The 16,937-nt window shown below is 49.0% G+C and overlaps 1 protein-coding gene and 1 non-coding gene across 2 annotated transcripts in view; both read left to right on the forward strand.

The window, feature by feature from the left end:
- Positions 1 to 13,572: 13,572 nt before the first annotated feature.
- Positions 13,573 to 13,645, forward strand: TRNAV-AAC (transfer RNA valine (anticodon AAC)). Its single transcript has one exon. It is a non-coding gene; the product is annotated as a tRNA-Val (tRNA).
- Positions 13,646 to 16,729: 3,084 nt separating this feature from the next.
- TSPAN15 (tetraspanin 15) overlaps positions 16,730 to 16,937 on the forward strand; it is a 48,462-nt gene continuing 48,254 nt past the window's right edge. Inside the window, exon 1 of the mRNA XM_010951665.3 lies at positions 16,730 to 16,937. Within this exon, the coding sequence (XP_010949967.1) occupies positions 16,842 to 16,937 (96 nt within the window). The 5' untranslated portion in view covers positions 16,730 to 16,841.

Consider the following 16,937-nt stretch of genomic DNA (forward strand, 5'->3'; position numbering starts at 1 on the left):
TTTCCAGCTATGTGCTTGTAGGAGAGAGTAGGGGCCTCCCTGGACAGAGGGGCTACCGATCAGCCTTGGTGCTCAGAGCTGACCTGCTGAGTCCATTGCTAGACAATGGCCTTGAAGGCTAGTCTTTGTTAAAAGAGAAGAATACATTCTAGGCTCCTTCAGCTCCTTAGGGACACATCAGGACTCCAGTTTGCTCATGGAGGAGGGGTATGGGAATGTCCCTTCGCCAGGCAGTGGAGGGAAAGGCTGCCCATCCATTTGGGCTGGAAGGGCTGAGCTGATGGTGTGGGTTGGATACCGTGGGGAGGTGACCCTGAGCCCGACTTTAGAGTGCAGAATGCTTTTATGAAGGAGCGCGTTGGGACCAGCGCCTGGGGAAGGGAAGGGGAAGAAGCGGGAGTGGGCGGCGGAGGAGGAAGTTGAGCGGATGGTTCGACAACAGCCTTGGCCAGCCTTACAGGTCAGGTCAGCCTGAGCTAGAATGGCTGGTTAGAGTTGCCCTGTGTAGGGCGGAGGTGGCCAGACCTTTACACTTCCACACGGGTCACTGGATGTAGGCAGCTGCCGAGAAGGGGCAGGACCTGGGACGAGGCAGCTCTCTGCAGCTGAGGCCCAGGTGAACATGGCTGGACACCGTCTGCCCACAGACTCCTGGCAGCTCCAAGAGGGTCTGGGAAGTGCAGGACAGTGTCCACCGCGCTGAACAGCAGCCTCCCCGATTACTTAGGGCCGGAGCACACGAGTGCCCGGTGTGATTTGTGCCATCGTGGTCTTGAAGCTAGGGGGCTGCAGACTAAAGCTGGAGAGGAACTGTTTTTGGGGGGAGCAGCTGCAGGGTGAGGGGAAGCAGTTGGGAGAGGAAAGGGGCCCCAGGAAGCGTTGTGGACTGAGTGCCCCCAACAGTGCCCCAGAGACTTCTTTAGAAGTCGCCTCACTGTGTCTCTGGCTGGGCTTGGGCCACTTAGTCATGGCTTTGGCGGGTCTGTGGGTCATCTAGTCACCTGGACTGGGCAAAGTGAGCCCAAGGACAACGCTTTCTAGTTGGATGATGAATCCAGTTTGAAGGATCAGCCTTCATTCTGAGACTATGCCCTTCTTGCTTTTTGGGTTAAAATGTCCTTCTTCTCATGAAATAATGGTGATACAGGCGGTAGCCACTGTCCTGATTTTTCTTTTTCTGTAATGTTTCTTACTCAGTGGAATAGCATTGTTGGTGAGCTGTATGGCTCCCTCAGTTAGGTTTTGATATTTTATTGGTTCATGAAATTCAAGGACGCAAGAGCCCCGATCTAGTTCCTCATTTGGAGAAGAGGAGGGGGAGCCCCCGAGAGGGGTGGGCTTGCCCCAGGTCCTATGGGCCGTGCTGTGAGAGGGGCCCCCTTCCCTGACGACTCCCCTCGTCCTGCACAGCCTACACTGGTCTGTCCACCTCCGTGCTCTCGAGGCCCATCAAAGCCACCTCTCGTCACCTCCCTGTTACATGGAGGGGAGCTCCCCAGGGCCTGGATTATGTCTTGTTTGTGTCCGGTGTCTAGGAGAGTAGCCTGCATGTCATATGTGCCCTATAGATGTTGGTTGAATGAAATGATGCATAAAATTTAAAACATGACTCGGCGGTGAGAGATGAGGAGCTGTATATATAGTATACACCATCTGTCTGTCTGTATGAAATATATATACATCTAGGTGTGAAAGCCTTAAGCGAATGGGACTGGCACTAATGGTGGGATTTTAGGGAACCTGGAGTGGGCGGTCTGAAGCCTGGCACATTGGCACACAGTAGGTGCTCAGATGAATAAATGAATAACAAATGATAAATAAAATTTAAAATATCGCCCTGTTAGGGGTGAAGGGAGTAGCATTCTTATTTTCACGGGACCTAAAGCTTAAACTAAAAGAACACGTCTGTGTAGGTCAGCCAGGGCTTTTGAAGGATGTCTGGGTCTCCATAGCATTACAGGATCTATTCCTCACAGACAGTCCCCCTTTGTCCACAGACCAGAGGGTCCCAGGCCGGCCCCTTTAGGAGATACTCTCTGGGCTTCCCACCCCCTGGCCTGAGCGTCAGTGGCCCAGAATCTAGGACTTCAGCTGGGAGAGGGAGAGCTGCCTTCTGCCAAGAGCATGGGCTGCAGCTGACACCTTTTTTAAACAGTGCGTGTGTAGTGTGGCAGTGAAAGCCTGAAATTTATCTAGCTGGAGAAGAGAGGCCTCAAGTGTTTACATCTGCCCTGGTCCTGGTGTACACAGAGCTTATAAGCTCTTAACACAAACGGGTTCATTTCCCAACATCAGGCTCCTGCACAAATCTGCCCATCTATGGAAGGTGGAGGAGGAAGTGGGCACGGCTCATCCTGGGAGGGGGCAACCCAACACCCGCTTGCTGGTTAGGTGACGGGTCATCCCAGAGGCAGGCTGGGAGTTGCAGACAGAAGGGACATGGTGTCTGCCCCGGGTGCTGGCAAATGTGGCAGCAAGCGCTGTGGTGTGGGTGAGCTGAGAAAAGGGGGTGACAGAGCGTTGGGGCTTCTGCTGAAAGGCCTGAGCCCTGGGCCCTGTGGTGGGTCTCTCAACTGGGCAGATGGTCCAAGGATCAGTGCAGAGTTAGGAGAAAGGTCTAATCTCTACCTTCATGAAGTTCCTGGCCATGCTGGGGAGCAGGTCCCTGCACAGCAGAGAGAACTCACCATACTCATTTGTCAGATAGGTGATACCCTGAGCTTTAAGCTTCAGAGGAGGGAGGGCCTTTGAGGGTGGGGGTAGTGGGGGGCGGCTGCCACGGAGTGGCTCCCGGAAGTCCTGGAGGAGGGGACTTGGGAATGAGCCCAGATCTGACAGAAAGGTCAGACCAGCCTGGATGGAGCTGAGGGTCCCTGCAGGAAAGGGACAAGAGAGTAGCAAGTATAAATCTCAGCTCACAAACCCAGGGGGGCAGGAAAGGTACCATTTCCTTATTATCTAAAAATCAACTTAATCTTGACTCTGAGCCCCTGTCTTGTTGAGCTGGCAGGGAAGTCCAAACTTACTACTCCTGGGGCCCACTGCCCACCCCACCCCAGGCTGTCCACAGTTCAGGGCTTCTGGGGTGGGGCCTTCACTGGTCATTAATCCACACAGGTCGTTGCAGTGGTGCCTCACTTGCCTGATTCTGCAAGGTCCTTAAAGTCAGGGGACTGTTGTGACCTGGGCTCAGCCGGGGATTGGGTCCTGGAGATCCATCTTTCCACAGAGCCCACCACCTCTGTCCCCTCATTATGGTCCTTCCTCCTAGGGCCCTGCCAGGGCGAGGAACTGAATACTCACTTCTCCTGGCCCACAGTCCTCTCTCCTTCCCACACTCTCAAGGAAGTCCTGCTTCTGTAGAATCTCAGCCTCTTCTTCCAAACCCCACCACCCTTCATGCTGTTTCATGGTATTTCTGATAAGGCTCAGAACACTAACAACCAAAACCCATTCTGCTTTCCCCAAGAGCATGGAGACCTTTAATCTTCAGACCTTCGTGGGAAGTGAAGAAAATACTAACCTTCCATTCTTTACGCGTGCCAAGAAAGGTAGGAGAAAATAAAGCTAAGTTTCCATGTGAAAACAATTGAGATATTGATCTGATCTAGAGATGAGGCTGGAAAGGGAGAGTGGAGGCTGACGGGGAGAGCCTTGCATGTCCTTTCTGGAACACCTTGTCTCAAGTCACCCTACCCATCCTTCAAGGCCCTGTCAAGGGTCTTGGGGATACACCAGCATGTGCTCTTCGGGCCACAAGGCCTTTTTGACCATTGATCTTGACCCTGGGGTAGTTCATCTGAGATCGTTTGCACAGTGTTCCCCCCCCCCGCCCATCTCATAGCAGGAGAGCAGAGCCTGACGCTCTTACAGGCTGGGCTTTACCAGGAGTTACAGCTGACAGCCCCTCATGATGCCAACGTGGGTTGCTCAGGCTTAGTTCCACTAAAATGACAGGGACGAATAAAGGCGTTATGTGCCTTCAGCTCATGTTAGAATCCCATCTAGTCCTCATCATGTCTTGTTATAAGACAGTTCTCACTTGGCCAGGTGTGTGCCTGGATCCGTATGCCCTCCTGTCCATCTGCACTGGGTCCAGGTCACCGTTACCGTTAACTTTCCTACAACAGTCTCCTCACTCCCTCCTGTACTGCCTGCCCGTCTCCACTCCGTCCTCTATCACAGTGATTTTTTCTTTCAACTAATGAGGATACAGTGCTCTTTTAAAAACACAAATCTGACCATGTACTTCTTCCTTGAAACCCTTCAATGACTCCCCATTGCTCTCCGGGTTAAGGGGAAAATAACCCCATTCCGTTCCTGGGTGTGACTGCTCACTATCCCTCAGGTCCATTTCCCCTTCTCCCTTTTAGCAGTAGAGCCTCCCTGAGTTTTAGCTGTCACCTGGCTGCCCAGCTAATGACTACATGTCCAAGCCTCCCTTCCAAGCTAGATGTGGCCACATGACTCAGGTCTGGCCAGTAGGATGTGGGCAGAAGTGATATATATGTGTGTCTGTGTGTGTACAACTTCAAGATCTCATCTTTAAGGAGGGAGCTGGTTGCTTTTCCTTCTTTCTTTCTTTTTTTATTTCGTTACTTTTCACTTGGCGACAACAGGGGTGGCCATCTTGAGTCCAGAGAGGGCAGCCCCACATTGTAGATGGCAGAGCCCAGGCCTGTGACATAGAAAAGAAAAAGGAAACAAAACAAAGGAAAGCTTCTCTCTTATTGAGGCACTGTATTTTGGGCTCTATTACAGCACTTAACCCTCCATAATACCCGAGACTTCAAGAACTTTCTAGATGCTCACTCAGGTGAACAATCTTTGTTCTTCTATACTCCAGTAGCATTTCTGTGCTTTCCTTCCTGTTAACATCTTGACCCATCACATCTGTTCAGAGTGTGTTTTTCCTTCCAAGCTAAGAAATTCATGAGGACTGGACTCATGTCTATCTTGATTATGGCCATATCTTCCCTTCCCTCCATTATGATTGGCACGTTGTATATGCTCAGTGGTATTTGCTGATTAAATAAATGAATGACTGGGCAAGTGAATGAACACATTGAAACAGCTTGGGTGTAATATTAGGGATACTTTTTGCTTTAAGCAGCAGTGATTTGAACAAATAGGGGCTTATTTTTTTCACATGACCAGGAATCTAGAGGTCAGTGATTCCATGCTAAACACAGCTCAACAGTTTCAAAGCTCTTTGGGAATTTTTTTAAAACGTTTTTTATTGATTTATAATCATTTTACAATGTTGTGTCAAATTCCAGTGTTCAGCACAATTTTTCAGTCATACATGGACATATACACACTTATTGTCACATTTTTTTCTCTGTGAGCTACCATAACATTTTGTGTATATTTCCCTGTGCTATACAGTATAATCCTGTTTATCTATTCTGCAATTTTGAAATCCCAGTCTATCCCTTCCCACCCTCCGCCCCCCTGGCAACCACAAGTCTGTATTCTCTGTCTATGAGTCTATTTCTGTCCTGTATTTACGCTTTGTTTTTGTTTTTTTGTTTGTTTGTTTTTGTTTTTGTTTTTTAGATTCCACATATGAGTGATCTCATATGGTATTTTTCTTTCTCTTTCTGGCTTACTTCACTTAGAATGATATTCTCCAGGAGCATCCATGTTGCTGCAAATGGCATTATGTTGTTGGTTTTTATGGCTGAGTAGTATTCCATTGTATAAATATACCACATCTTCTTTATCCAGTCACCTGTTGATGGATATTTAGGCTGTTTCCATGTTTTGGCTATTGTAAATAGTGCTGCTATGAGCATTGGGGTGCAGGTGTCATCCTGAAGTAGGGTTCCTTCTGGATACAAGCCCAGGAGTGGGATTCCTGGGTCATACAGTAAGTCTATTCCTAGTCTTTTGAGGAATCTCCACAGTGTTTTCCATAGTGGCTGCACCAAACTGCATTCCCACCAGCAGTGTAAGAGGGTTCCCCTTTCTCCACAGCCTCTCCAGCATTTGTCATTTGTGGATTTTTGAATGACGGCCATTCTGACTGGTGTGAGGTGATACCTCATTGTAGTTTTGATTTGCATTTCTCTGATAATTAGTGATATTGAGCATTTTTTCATGTGCCTTTTGATCATTTATATGTCTTCCTTGGAGAATTGCTTGTTTAGGTCTTCTGCCCATTTTTGGATTGGGTTGTTTATTTTTTTCTTATTGAGTCGTATGGGCTGCTTATATATTCTGGAGATCAAGCCTTTGTCGGTTTCATTTGCAAAAATTTTCTCCCATTCCGTAGGTTGTCTTTTTGTTTTACCTACTCTTTGGGAATTTTGATTTTTCTTAGCCTTTGCCTCATGGCTGCAAGATGGCCGCAACAGCTCCAAGTATCACATCCTTACATGACAGCATTCCTCTTCCAGGAAGGGAGTGGGAAGTAAAAGAACTCCCCTTCTAGGTCTTTCTCTTTTGTCAGGGAGGGAAATCTTTCCCAGGACCCTCCCAGCAGATGTCCCTTATATCTTATTGACCAGAATGATGTCACATAACCACTTTTAGCTACGTGGGATGTTGGGAGAGGGAACATCTTCCTTCTTCAGGACCCAGCTGGGTTTTGGCACTGTGGTACTCACTGGGGCTTTGGGAAGAAGCTAATTCTAAGAGCCCTTGCTCTTCCTTGTCCATGTGTTCCCATTTGGGAAGTCCAGGACCATGGGGTATCATGCTGTGGTCACAAATAAATGATCATGCATTGTTCGTAATGCTTGCTGGAGAATGTCACTTTCTATCTCGTGAAATTCTCTCCTTGACACTGGCCTGCCCAGGAGATGGAGCTCTACCAGTGAGCTCACCTGTTCCAGTACAGTCCATTGACTGTTATCTCTGTGGTCACAGCAGTAGCTGTGCACCAACCATGTGCCCACGAGCCAGGTGACTGAACAAGTTATATAATCTCTTTGTGCCTCATCTTCTTCATTTGTAAAACAGGGTTAGTTATATTATCTCACAGGATTGTCGTGAGAATTAAATTAGCTGATGCGTGCAAAGTGCTTAGAGCAGTACCTAGCACGCAGGGCTAAATAAGGACTTGCTGCTGTTATTTTATTATATCCCCATTTCATACATGAGAATATATTCTCATAAAGGTGAAATAACTTGTCTAAGTTCATGCAGCTGGGGAAGCCAGCAGTCAAGCCTGATCTGTCTGACTCCAGAGCCCATGCCCTTTGTTCTCTTCCTACCACGGGGCTTCTCTGCATTGACAAGTTTCTCCTAAATGGGTAGGGTGTCTTGCACAGACACTACGTTTTAATCCCTGTAGGGCCCGAATGGAATGCTACCTCTTCGCCGAGGCCTCCCAGGGCACTGGCTCTCTACTCCTCACGGGCACTTGGCAAGCCTTCTGGAGAATGTAAGAGCTGCCTCTTGTCTCTTCTCTCAGGGGCAGAGAATGTCAGTCTTGCCCACTGATGTGGTCATCAACACAGAGACAGTCAGCCCTGCAGGGACACCTAGTCCTGATAAGGACCCTGATGCCCAGGCAAAGCACTCACTCCAGGTCAGACAGCCAATACCTGCAGAGCTGTGCCTGGAGCTCTGGCCTTCAAACTCCCCATCCAGTGCCCTTTCCTCTGCTCAGGGCTCTCTCCACAATGTGGGCACTTTGCGGACAGCAGCTCATCCAAAGGAGACCCTTACTCACGCTGGGCTGAGCATGGGGCTCACCTGGGAGATGCTGGCCTGATCACTGAGAGAGATCATCTCTGATTTCTAACTTCTATGCCCAGTTCCTTCCTGGGGCAGTCCATCCCCTGCAGGTGTGCTCACTGCTGCCTGAGTGCCTGTAATACACAAATGATGACGCTAGAGGGCAATATCCCTACTTTAAGCCTTGTGACCACAAGGGCTTCATGCAGCCTCTCAATCGATGATGAGGATGATGATATTGGTAATGACGATAAAGACCACAGCCAAGGTCGAGATTTATTGAGCCAAACCTCCTGGTAATAAGCATGCCTCATCTCTAATCAGCAGGTCTTCCTCTGCACATCCCTTTCTCCTGCTGTGTTCTATATCTCAGAAAATGGACCACATCCACCCAGTCATCCAAGCCTGAAACCTGGGCATCACCATCAGCTTCTTCCACCCTCCCTCTCTCCCCACCAGCACTACTTCTGACCACTCTACACCTTAAATCTTAGCCCATCCACTTCTCTCCTTTCTCACTGCTTGTCCTTCCCCTGCAATGCCCCATTCAATTTACAGAACCACAAACTCTTGCCTTAAGCCTTGGTGTAGGCAAGTGATTCCCAAATTTTGCCGCACATTAGAATCATCTGGGGAGCTCTGACAATGCCTGATGCCACGTCACACCTCAGACCAATTACGACAGGAGGTATGGGGTCTGGGGATGGGAGCCTGCATCGGTGCTTTTTAAAGATCCCCAGGTGATTTCAGTTTGTGGCCAAGCTTAGGAACTAATCTTCCCTTGTTCTGAGACCCTCTTCCACACCCTTTCACCTGGGCAACTTCCACTTAACCTGGCAGGCCTCTCTTTAACACTGCTGCCTCCTGGAAGCCTTCCTGGAACACACAGATCTAAGCAGCTGCTCCCCCCAACATTGACACCATACTGAGTAGTTATTGCTTTTTCAAAGGTCTGCCTTCCCCCGTCGCCACCACCTCCTTCCTCACTGAGTGGAAACAAATGGAACTAATCTTTACAACAACTCGAGAAGTGTATTTTATTATCTTATGATTTTTAATGTGGCCCTAGGTTTTTAATTTTGCAGTTTATCCATTTACCGGGTTTGAAGCATGAAGAAAAATATTTTCTCTTTAAATGTGGATGTAGATATAAAGACATTTGTTCTTAGTACTCTTAAGGCCAGCTTTTGCCTGTTTTCTGTTTGAAATTCCCAAGCTGTGGCTAGTATTTGACCAGGGACCTTGGGACTCTGGACTGCCCCGTATTAATACCGAATTTAAAGCTGATTTGTAGATTGTGTTTAGATTATGATTGTTTCCTCTCAATTTATTGATGTTACTTCTCTGTCTCTCACATTCAAGAGCTAAAAATGAAAAGTCTAATGTTTCATACTCTTTTAAGGAACCTGGTCTCTCTGCTGAAAGGTGGTAGCTTTTTCTCTTTCCTCTGTGGAATTCAGGAGTTTGCCAATTTATACCATGTGTAAAAAGTGTATCAGTTTTAAATGTGGTAGTCAGTGAGTCCTTTCAGTTTGAAAACTCAAGTTTTTCCTAACAGGGAAATTTTCTTCTATGATTTATTTCTTCTCATACTATGTAAGAATGTCTTCAGGTGTAGCAGAAAACTTTAGTAAAGAATGACTTGAATAAATAGGTGCTTATTTTCCTCACTTAACAGGAAGGTCCTGGGTAGGCAGTTGCTGGCTTGAGTTTGGTTGGTTGACAGTGTCAGAGTTTGGGTTGGTATCTCTTCATTCTCTTGGCTTCTCCCTTATGGTCACAGGATGGCTGCTGCAGCTCCAGGCACCATGTTTATATTCAGGGTAAAAAGAAAACAGGAAAAAGTGCAGCACCAAATGCATATGCATTTTATATCAGAAAAAAATAAAAATATTTTTTGGATGCTTATGTCTCATGGACCAGAAGGTGTCATGTTGCAAGGGAAGCTGGTAGTAAGTGTGTTTCACGTGTCAGCCTCCATGGAGGAGTCAGAGGGGAGGGGGGAGGCTGGGAACGGGGTTGAGTTAGTCGGCCGACAGCATCTGCCACATTTCTTCATCTTGGATCCAGCCTCCACAGCTCTTATCTTTTTCTTCTGATTTCCACCTCTTTGTGTTTTTGCTCTGAGTTGTGAGATGCTTCTCTCCCTTGGTCTTCCAGACCTCTGACTCAGTTCCCAGCACTGTCTCTATTGAATTGTTATATTTGAATGTTACACTTTTTAGTTTGCAAGAATCTTTTTATGTGTGCTCCATCCACATCTTCCTGAGAGTCCCCATAACCTTTTTTTTTTCTTTCTTTGAAGTCCTCTTCTGTCTTTCTTGCTAGCTCTAATTTACACATTCACCTAGGGCTTCCTCCCTTCTATTACTGAGTCCGCTTCAACAGGTGTGATTTTTCTTTACTTGCTCATCTGTTTTTCCCTCTTGGTCCCCATAGAGGTCAGGCTGCTGATGTGTCTAGGGCAGAGCTAAGCCAGTAAGTGATGGGAGACATAACAGTTTCTGCTCTCCTGGGCCTTCGGCAAAGGGAAGGGTCTGGCATACAGTCACTCCTTCATAGCTCTCTATCCTCGGTGTCCCCACGGGCTCACTGGCCACCTGGGATTCATCAGCCCACCAGTGCAGTTCTCCACTGGTCCACAGTGGTCAGCTGGGTGGGGCAGGCCCCCCAAGGACCACACATAGCCTGCAGGCAGAAGCAGCCCCTCCCTGAGAAGAGGTAGGGTTCCACTGCAGGGGTTGGGGGGGTCACCTCTGGGAACCAGAAATTCCCTTCCACTGGTGCCAAAAGGAGGCTGTGCCTCTTCTCCCACCACTGGTCCTTTAACTCTAGCTCAGGAGGGTGGAGCCCCAAGCCTGCTCCTGCCCTTGGAGGTGTAGAGGCTCCCAGTGGCCCCCAGTGCGCCTTCCTGGCTTCCTGGTTATGTCACCCAGAGAGTGAGTGGCGGGCGGTTGGTGGGGGAGGGATGTGTAGTCAGTGCTTGATCAAGGCAATTTCAGGCTTCACCTGAGCCACGTTTTAAAAGTTTTGCTTTTGACTAATACCTAAGTACTTTCTGTACAAACATATGTTGTTGATGACTTCCCTGTTTGCTAAAACAGGCCTAGTAGGGCTTCTCTGGAGGCGTTTCATCAGTAGTTTGAATTAGATTCGTGGTTTCAAACAGTGGCTTATGACTAGTGCTAAAACAACAAGGATAATACAGAACATACAAGAATGCATCATGTGCTAAGGGTGAGTGTGTTTCATGCGACTTTTGCTCAGATGTGTCTTTTGTATGTACATTGAGCTGTAATGTAAAATACATTTTTGGGTCTTGTTAAAAATGTAGCAGCAGTGTTGAATTGGAGGATGTTCTGGGGGCAGTTGGTTTGGCTTCATAAGAGAATAAAATTAGAGGAGAATTAGATCCTCTATTAGAAGAATTTCATGACCCCCTCCACCCCTAGCTGACTTTAAACACAGGTTCCCTACGGCAGCCATGAGAGCGCTGCACTGGTTCTGGAACTGGAGCCAGACCAGAACCAGCTTCTGTGTAGTAGCCTTGCGTGGGCCTTTCCCCAGCCCGCCACTCGGCCCTCCAGGAGTCAGACTGGCCTGGTTTCTCTACAGTCGTCGTGAAATGCTCAGGGTCACTTACTTGGGCAGGGAGGGAGCCAGTACTGCTCCAGGATCTGGAGGGAAGCTTGAGGAGGCTGAGCAGGAGGTGGGAACCAGCCCCGGGTTCTCGTCCCTGCACGGACCCTAAAGGGCTGTGTGACCTGGGGCGCACACTCTGAGACTGGGCCTCCTGTCTTGTTTCCCACACAGAACTGTTCTCATGCCCCACAGAAGAGACAAAAACAGCAGTTCAGTTAACACATGTTTGCAATAGAAAATGGTGTTGTGCCTTTTGTTTCCTCTGAGTAGGGCCGAGGGGGCCTTGGGTACGTAAGACAAGCAGGTGCTTTGGCTGAGCTGAATGCCCAGCAAACCGGAAGGAGGAAGTTGAAGTGGCCTGAGGAAAAATACAGGAAGTGGGAGAAAGGAGTCAGTCTGGGAGAAGAGCTGAGCCCTCCCAGGACAGGCTTTTCATCAGATGTCTGTGTGACTGGATCTCTGTGGGAGCCCAGGAGGGGATAGAAGTCTGCCCTTAGAGGCTGCTGGGGATCCCCTGACAACCAGCACATGGCAACATGCTTAGGCCCGTCAGCTGTCCTGGCAGAGGCGACCAGATCCATGTATGTCTTCTGAGTGTAAAAGCCTTAAACTCCTCCCTTCATAGCTGCCGGACCAAGTCCAGACCCCAATTCTGTGTCCCCAGGCCTCTTTCCTGGTACCTTCTGACTGCCCCGGGGGCCCCGCCACCTCCTCTGAGACTCCCCTCCCCCAGCAGCACCCAGCCTTCCAGAGGCAGCTGCCCTGCCCTCCCGAGTGACAGGTAGAGCTACTGATGCAGCCACGATGCCTGAGCGCCCGCCCCGCCACGCCCAGTGAGTCACGCAGGCCTGGCCCATCAGCCCAGCGCTCCCAGGTTGCTTTCCCGGATGCCTGGCTGAGCCCCAGCAAGGCCGACCTCCTCTGTCAAAGCTCTGTCGGACCAGCCTGGAGTCTCTTCCAGAAGGGCCCCTCTCTTCTGCGGAGAAGAGGCAGGAATGGCATTTTCTCAGCCTGTCAGCCCTTGTCATTGCCACTTAAAAGAATCTATTACTTAATTTAAAAACGTACAAAGGATAAAAACAGAAAAGTTAATAGAACTACCAATTGCTGATCAACGTATAAAAATAAACACATATAACTTTGAAGAGGTCACTTTCAACTCCAAAAGAATTAGGAATCAGTCTCATGGGGCAGTATTTCCCTGAGTCCATCCTGAGAGATACTAGTTCCTTGAGATGTTAACACTGGTGTCTGGGGAAAATAGCGTGCAGTCAAATGTAGTTGGGAAAGGCTGCGTCTCCTTTTCCTCTTGGAGAGACCACAATATACATCTTCACATTAAAGGCTATGAAGAAGTCCAGCATTTCCCAGACTAATTTGATAGATCCTTTTTTATAAAACACTTGTTTTGTAAAATCTCACAGTACTACCATCTTACAGTAATGCACAATAACTCTATGTAAAGTTCCAACTCTAACCAGTATTGAACTCTTAATATTTGAGTCTCTCTGTATTGTTTGGAGTTGCTCGTTAAACCACGTAGTTAACTCATTTCAGTCTCCTGTAGCTGGAATGCAGCTGGTACACTAGAATGTGGAGGGAGAAGGCACATCGTTTGCTGGGTCACAGAGGACTTGAACTTCCCACTGGAGAAAAGTCTTCTCCCGGATATTCAGTACATTTCAGTACCTGAAATGACCCTTTTCATGTATTTGTCGTGATACATATTGCATGTCCTACAGCCCTCCACACCCCAATAGAAGAGAATAGAAGCTCTTGTGTGTCTTATATCCAGAAAGCCTGGGGCAGGGCCTGATGAGTATGAAAAGCTCAGTGTACATCTGCTGACTGATTTGCTTGTGGGGACTGTAGCTAAGATTGTTAGAACTAGTCCAACCTCATGGTTTCACAGATGGGGGAACAGAGGCATGGATGCAGACTTCTGTGAGCCCAGTCAGTCGTGCATAATCCATAGGTTTCTTTTTTGTAAATATTAGTAGCCACTAATGATGAGGGTTAGTTATTTTCCCCTACAATCTCCCTGCCAGGTTATCATGAAAACAGATCTCAGAACAAATTCTGCTACCCATGCAAATATCTGTAAAACAAGCATTTACTAGCAAGTAGCCACAAAACCGGTTCATACAGTCTGGTCTGTAAAGTCAGGGAAGGCCCCGCTCTCTGTCCTTTTAGGTGCTCTGTCACCTTGTATGAGGGGTCCACTCAAGACAGATGCAACAGGGAGGAGGGTATAGCTCAGTGGTAGAGCACATGCTCAACATGTATGAGGTCCTGGGTTCAATCCCCAGTACCTCCATCAAAAAAATCTATAAATAAGTAAATAAATCTAATTACCCACCCCCCCAAAACAAAGAAAGATACAACATTCTAGAGGCAGGATTCAGTTAGACTGATGGTTATAGTAGGCAACCAGAATCCCTTGGGATACGGCACCCCTCACAGATTTAGCCCAGAGCATCATCCTTAAGGGAATTTTTTTTTTTCACTCTGAGGAAGGAATGGGTGGTGCCCCTCAATCATTTTAGCCAACCTACGTATCTTGAGTACTACAAGCATACTTTGTTTTATTGTACTTTGCTTTATTTCGCTTTGAAGATACGGTGCTTTTTACAAACTGAAGGTGTGTGGCAACCCTCGTGCTAAGCAAGTCTGTCGGTGCCAATTTTCCAACAGCGTTTGCTCACTTCACATCTCTGTGTCACATTTTGGTAATTCTTGCAATATTTCAAGCTTTTTCATTACTTGTTCTGGTGATCTGTGATCAGAGATCTCTGATGTTACTATCGCAGAAAGATTATGCCTCGAAGGCTCAGATGGTGATTAGCATTTTTTAGCAATAACGCATTTTTAAATTAAGGTATGTACATTGATTTTTTTAGCCATAATGCTATTGCACACTTAATAGACTATGGAATAGTGTAAACATAACATTTATATGAACTGGAAAACCAAAAATTCATGTCACTCACTTTTATTGTGGTATTCGTTTTGTTGTAGTGGTCTGGACCCCAACCTGCAATATCTCCGAGGTGTGCCTGCACTAATTTCACCAAAGGAGAGCTTATTTCTAATACCTGTTATGCTGGCTAGTAGGCTGTGAATCTCACTGATGCATTCATTATGGCATTCTCTATGCTGATCAGTACTGAGACAGGGAGAGCCGCAGGGCTGTGCTGAGCTGACTGTGCGATTGTGCACATCTCAGACATGGTGGGAGTATTTACACTGCGGAAAGTGCTGACAGGGTCCCCCTGCCTCTTCACAACCACCACTACCACCAGAGAGTCAGTTTTTAAACATTGACCAGCACACCACTGGGTAGCTGAGTGCTCTCTGGAGTGTGGCCTTTCTGATAAAATGTTGACTGACCACCTCACCCTCATGACTACCTCTAGGCTTGTAATGCTCAGTCATGGCTGCACTTTAGAAATTTGCTGGGACCTTTACAATAATACTGATTCCCGGGGCCCTAATGGTGGAGATTCTGACTAAACTGGACTGGGGTGGGGCTTAGATATCAGACTACATGTAAAGCTCCCCAGGTGGTTCTAAACTGCAGCCAGGGTCACACTTACACCTGTATGTTGCACTATTTATGCCACATATTCTAACAAAGAGTTATTGGCAAAAGCAGGATTGGCACCAGGCCTGCTGACCCCTAGCCCAGAGCTCTTGGCAAAAGGAGGGAAAAATTGAAAATGGGTTGTCATTTCTGAGATTTCTGTGTTTGCAAATGTGTCTGAGGAGCAACCCATGGCCCTTGGGGGTCAGGCTGGGGATGAGGAGGGACAATGAAGTTGCTCAGGAGCCTGGGAAGGGCTGTGCCCCAAAGAGCTCCAGGCTCCCTCTGCAGGGGTGTCTCAGCCTCATCCCTCAGGGCCTCACACAGGGGCTCAGGGAGAGCTGAGAGGGACCACTCAGGTGTGTGCATGTCACTAGGGAAGATTTGAAAGACCAGAGAGAGTGAAGCTAGAGAGGCCAGAACTACAGCCAGGGGCAACTGAAAACCCGAGTTGGGAAGGAGGCTAGGAGGCTAACCCCCAGGTAGAGGGAGACAGCCCAGCCCTCTGAGGGCAACGTGCTGAACTAGCCTCCCTAGGGATGGAGACAAATGTCTTAAAGAGTGGATGTAAGACTAGCTCTGTGGGGCTGGGTGAGGGAAGCTAGTCCCACAAAGAGGGATAACGAGTTGTTTCTTCCTCCTTAAAGGACAGAAAGGACAGCTTCTAACCCTGCGGTAGATGCCCTCAGTTATTCATTTGAAGGTGACCCTCAGCAGCCCCTGGTTCCAGGTCTCTAGGCAACCTTGCTGGGCTTGCTCCTTCTGTACCAGGAAACTGGCTGCCTTTCCCCTCCAGGGCAGGGCATTGCTTCTCTCCACACCCCCGACCTTACTTTCTTCCTTCTAGGACAGAGCCCTGGGGGCTGGGCCAGCCCGGTCTCTCTCTCTGGGAGGCTTGGGAGTCCAAGGCCAGGGACTTGGACAAGCATGCCATTCCTGCTGTCACCACCAGGGACCCCACCCAGCCCTGCCTTGAGCTCTCAACCTCTCAGCCAAATGTTTAATTCCTGAATGCCACAAACACGGATTGCCTGGCTCCCAAGCCCCAGACTGAGCTAGGCTTTCAGAGAAAGGAAACAGCAGTGAGTCAAGCAGGGGCCGTGGGAGACAGACTCACAGCCAGGAAGACAGACACAGACCCCAGGCTGAGGAAAGGCTGGGTGTGGAGTGGCTGTGTCAGGCCTGGGCTGAATGTGTGCCAGGGTGGGGGGTCACTGATTTGGCCTGGGGATCAGAGCGACTTCTCAGAAGAGGAGGCCCTTGGGGCAGAGTTGGGATCTCACCTGGCCACAGAGACTTGTTGGGGAAAGGCCTTCAACAGGGATTCTATTACAAAGGAAACTGCGGGGGCCCCAGCCCCGTGGGGGCCCAGCCCGACACAGGAATGCTTCACCTTCCTAGATGCAGCCCTCCCGACCCCTTAGGCTGAACAATTCCACTTCCTTATTCCATTCGTGCCTTGCACACTTATTTGCACACTTTAACACCTTAGCGGTAAATTCTTGCTCTTTTCCCATAGTCTTCTCTCTTGACAACTGTGGAAAGCAGACATTTCTATGTACCCTGCATGAGGCACACTCGCACTCTCCCTGGAGCGCCGCTGTATACATTACAACGACCCTCTCCGCTCCTTAGCAAAGGCCTTTCCGAAGTTGCACGCAACCTCTTTTGCAAAACCCTCGCCCGCGACCCTCCCTTCGCCTCCTCCGGGTCCTGGGCCGCAGCCACGCCCCCGTCCCGCCCCCTCCCAGAGGCTGGGCCTCAGCCTCTCGCTCATTGGCCGCTGGAACTGACTGGTCGCGGGCCCGGGCTGTGATTGAGGCTCGCGGGTGTCAGTCCCCGAGCGAGCACCCGGTGGCGGGGCGGGGAACCCGGCCGGCAGCCGCAGGTGGGGCTGCTCACAGCAAGGGACCCGGCCCGGGAGCCCAGGATGCCCCGCGGGGATTCGGAGCAGGTGCGCTACTGCGCGCGCCTCTCCTACCTCTGGCTCAAGTTCTCGCTCATCATCTACTCCACAGTGTTCTGG

The sequence above is a fragment of the Camelus bactrianus genome, chromosome 11, assembly GCF_048773025.1.
Source record: "Camelus bactrianus isolate YW-2024 breed Bactrian camel chromosome 11, ASM4877302v1, whole genome shotgun sequence".
In the NCBI taxonomy this organism is placed as follows: domain Eukaryota; kingdom Metazoa; phylum Chordata; class Mammalia; order Artiodactyla; family Camelidae; genus Camelus; species Camelus bactrianus.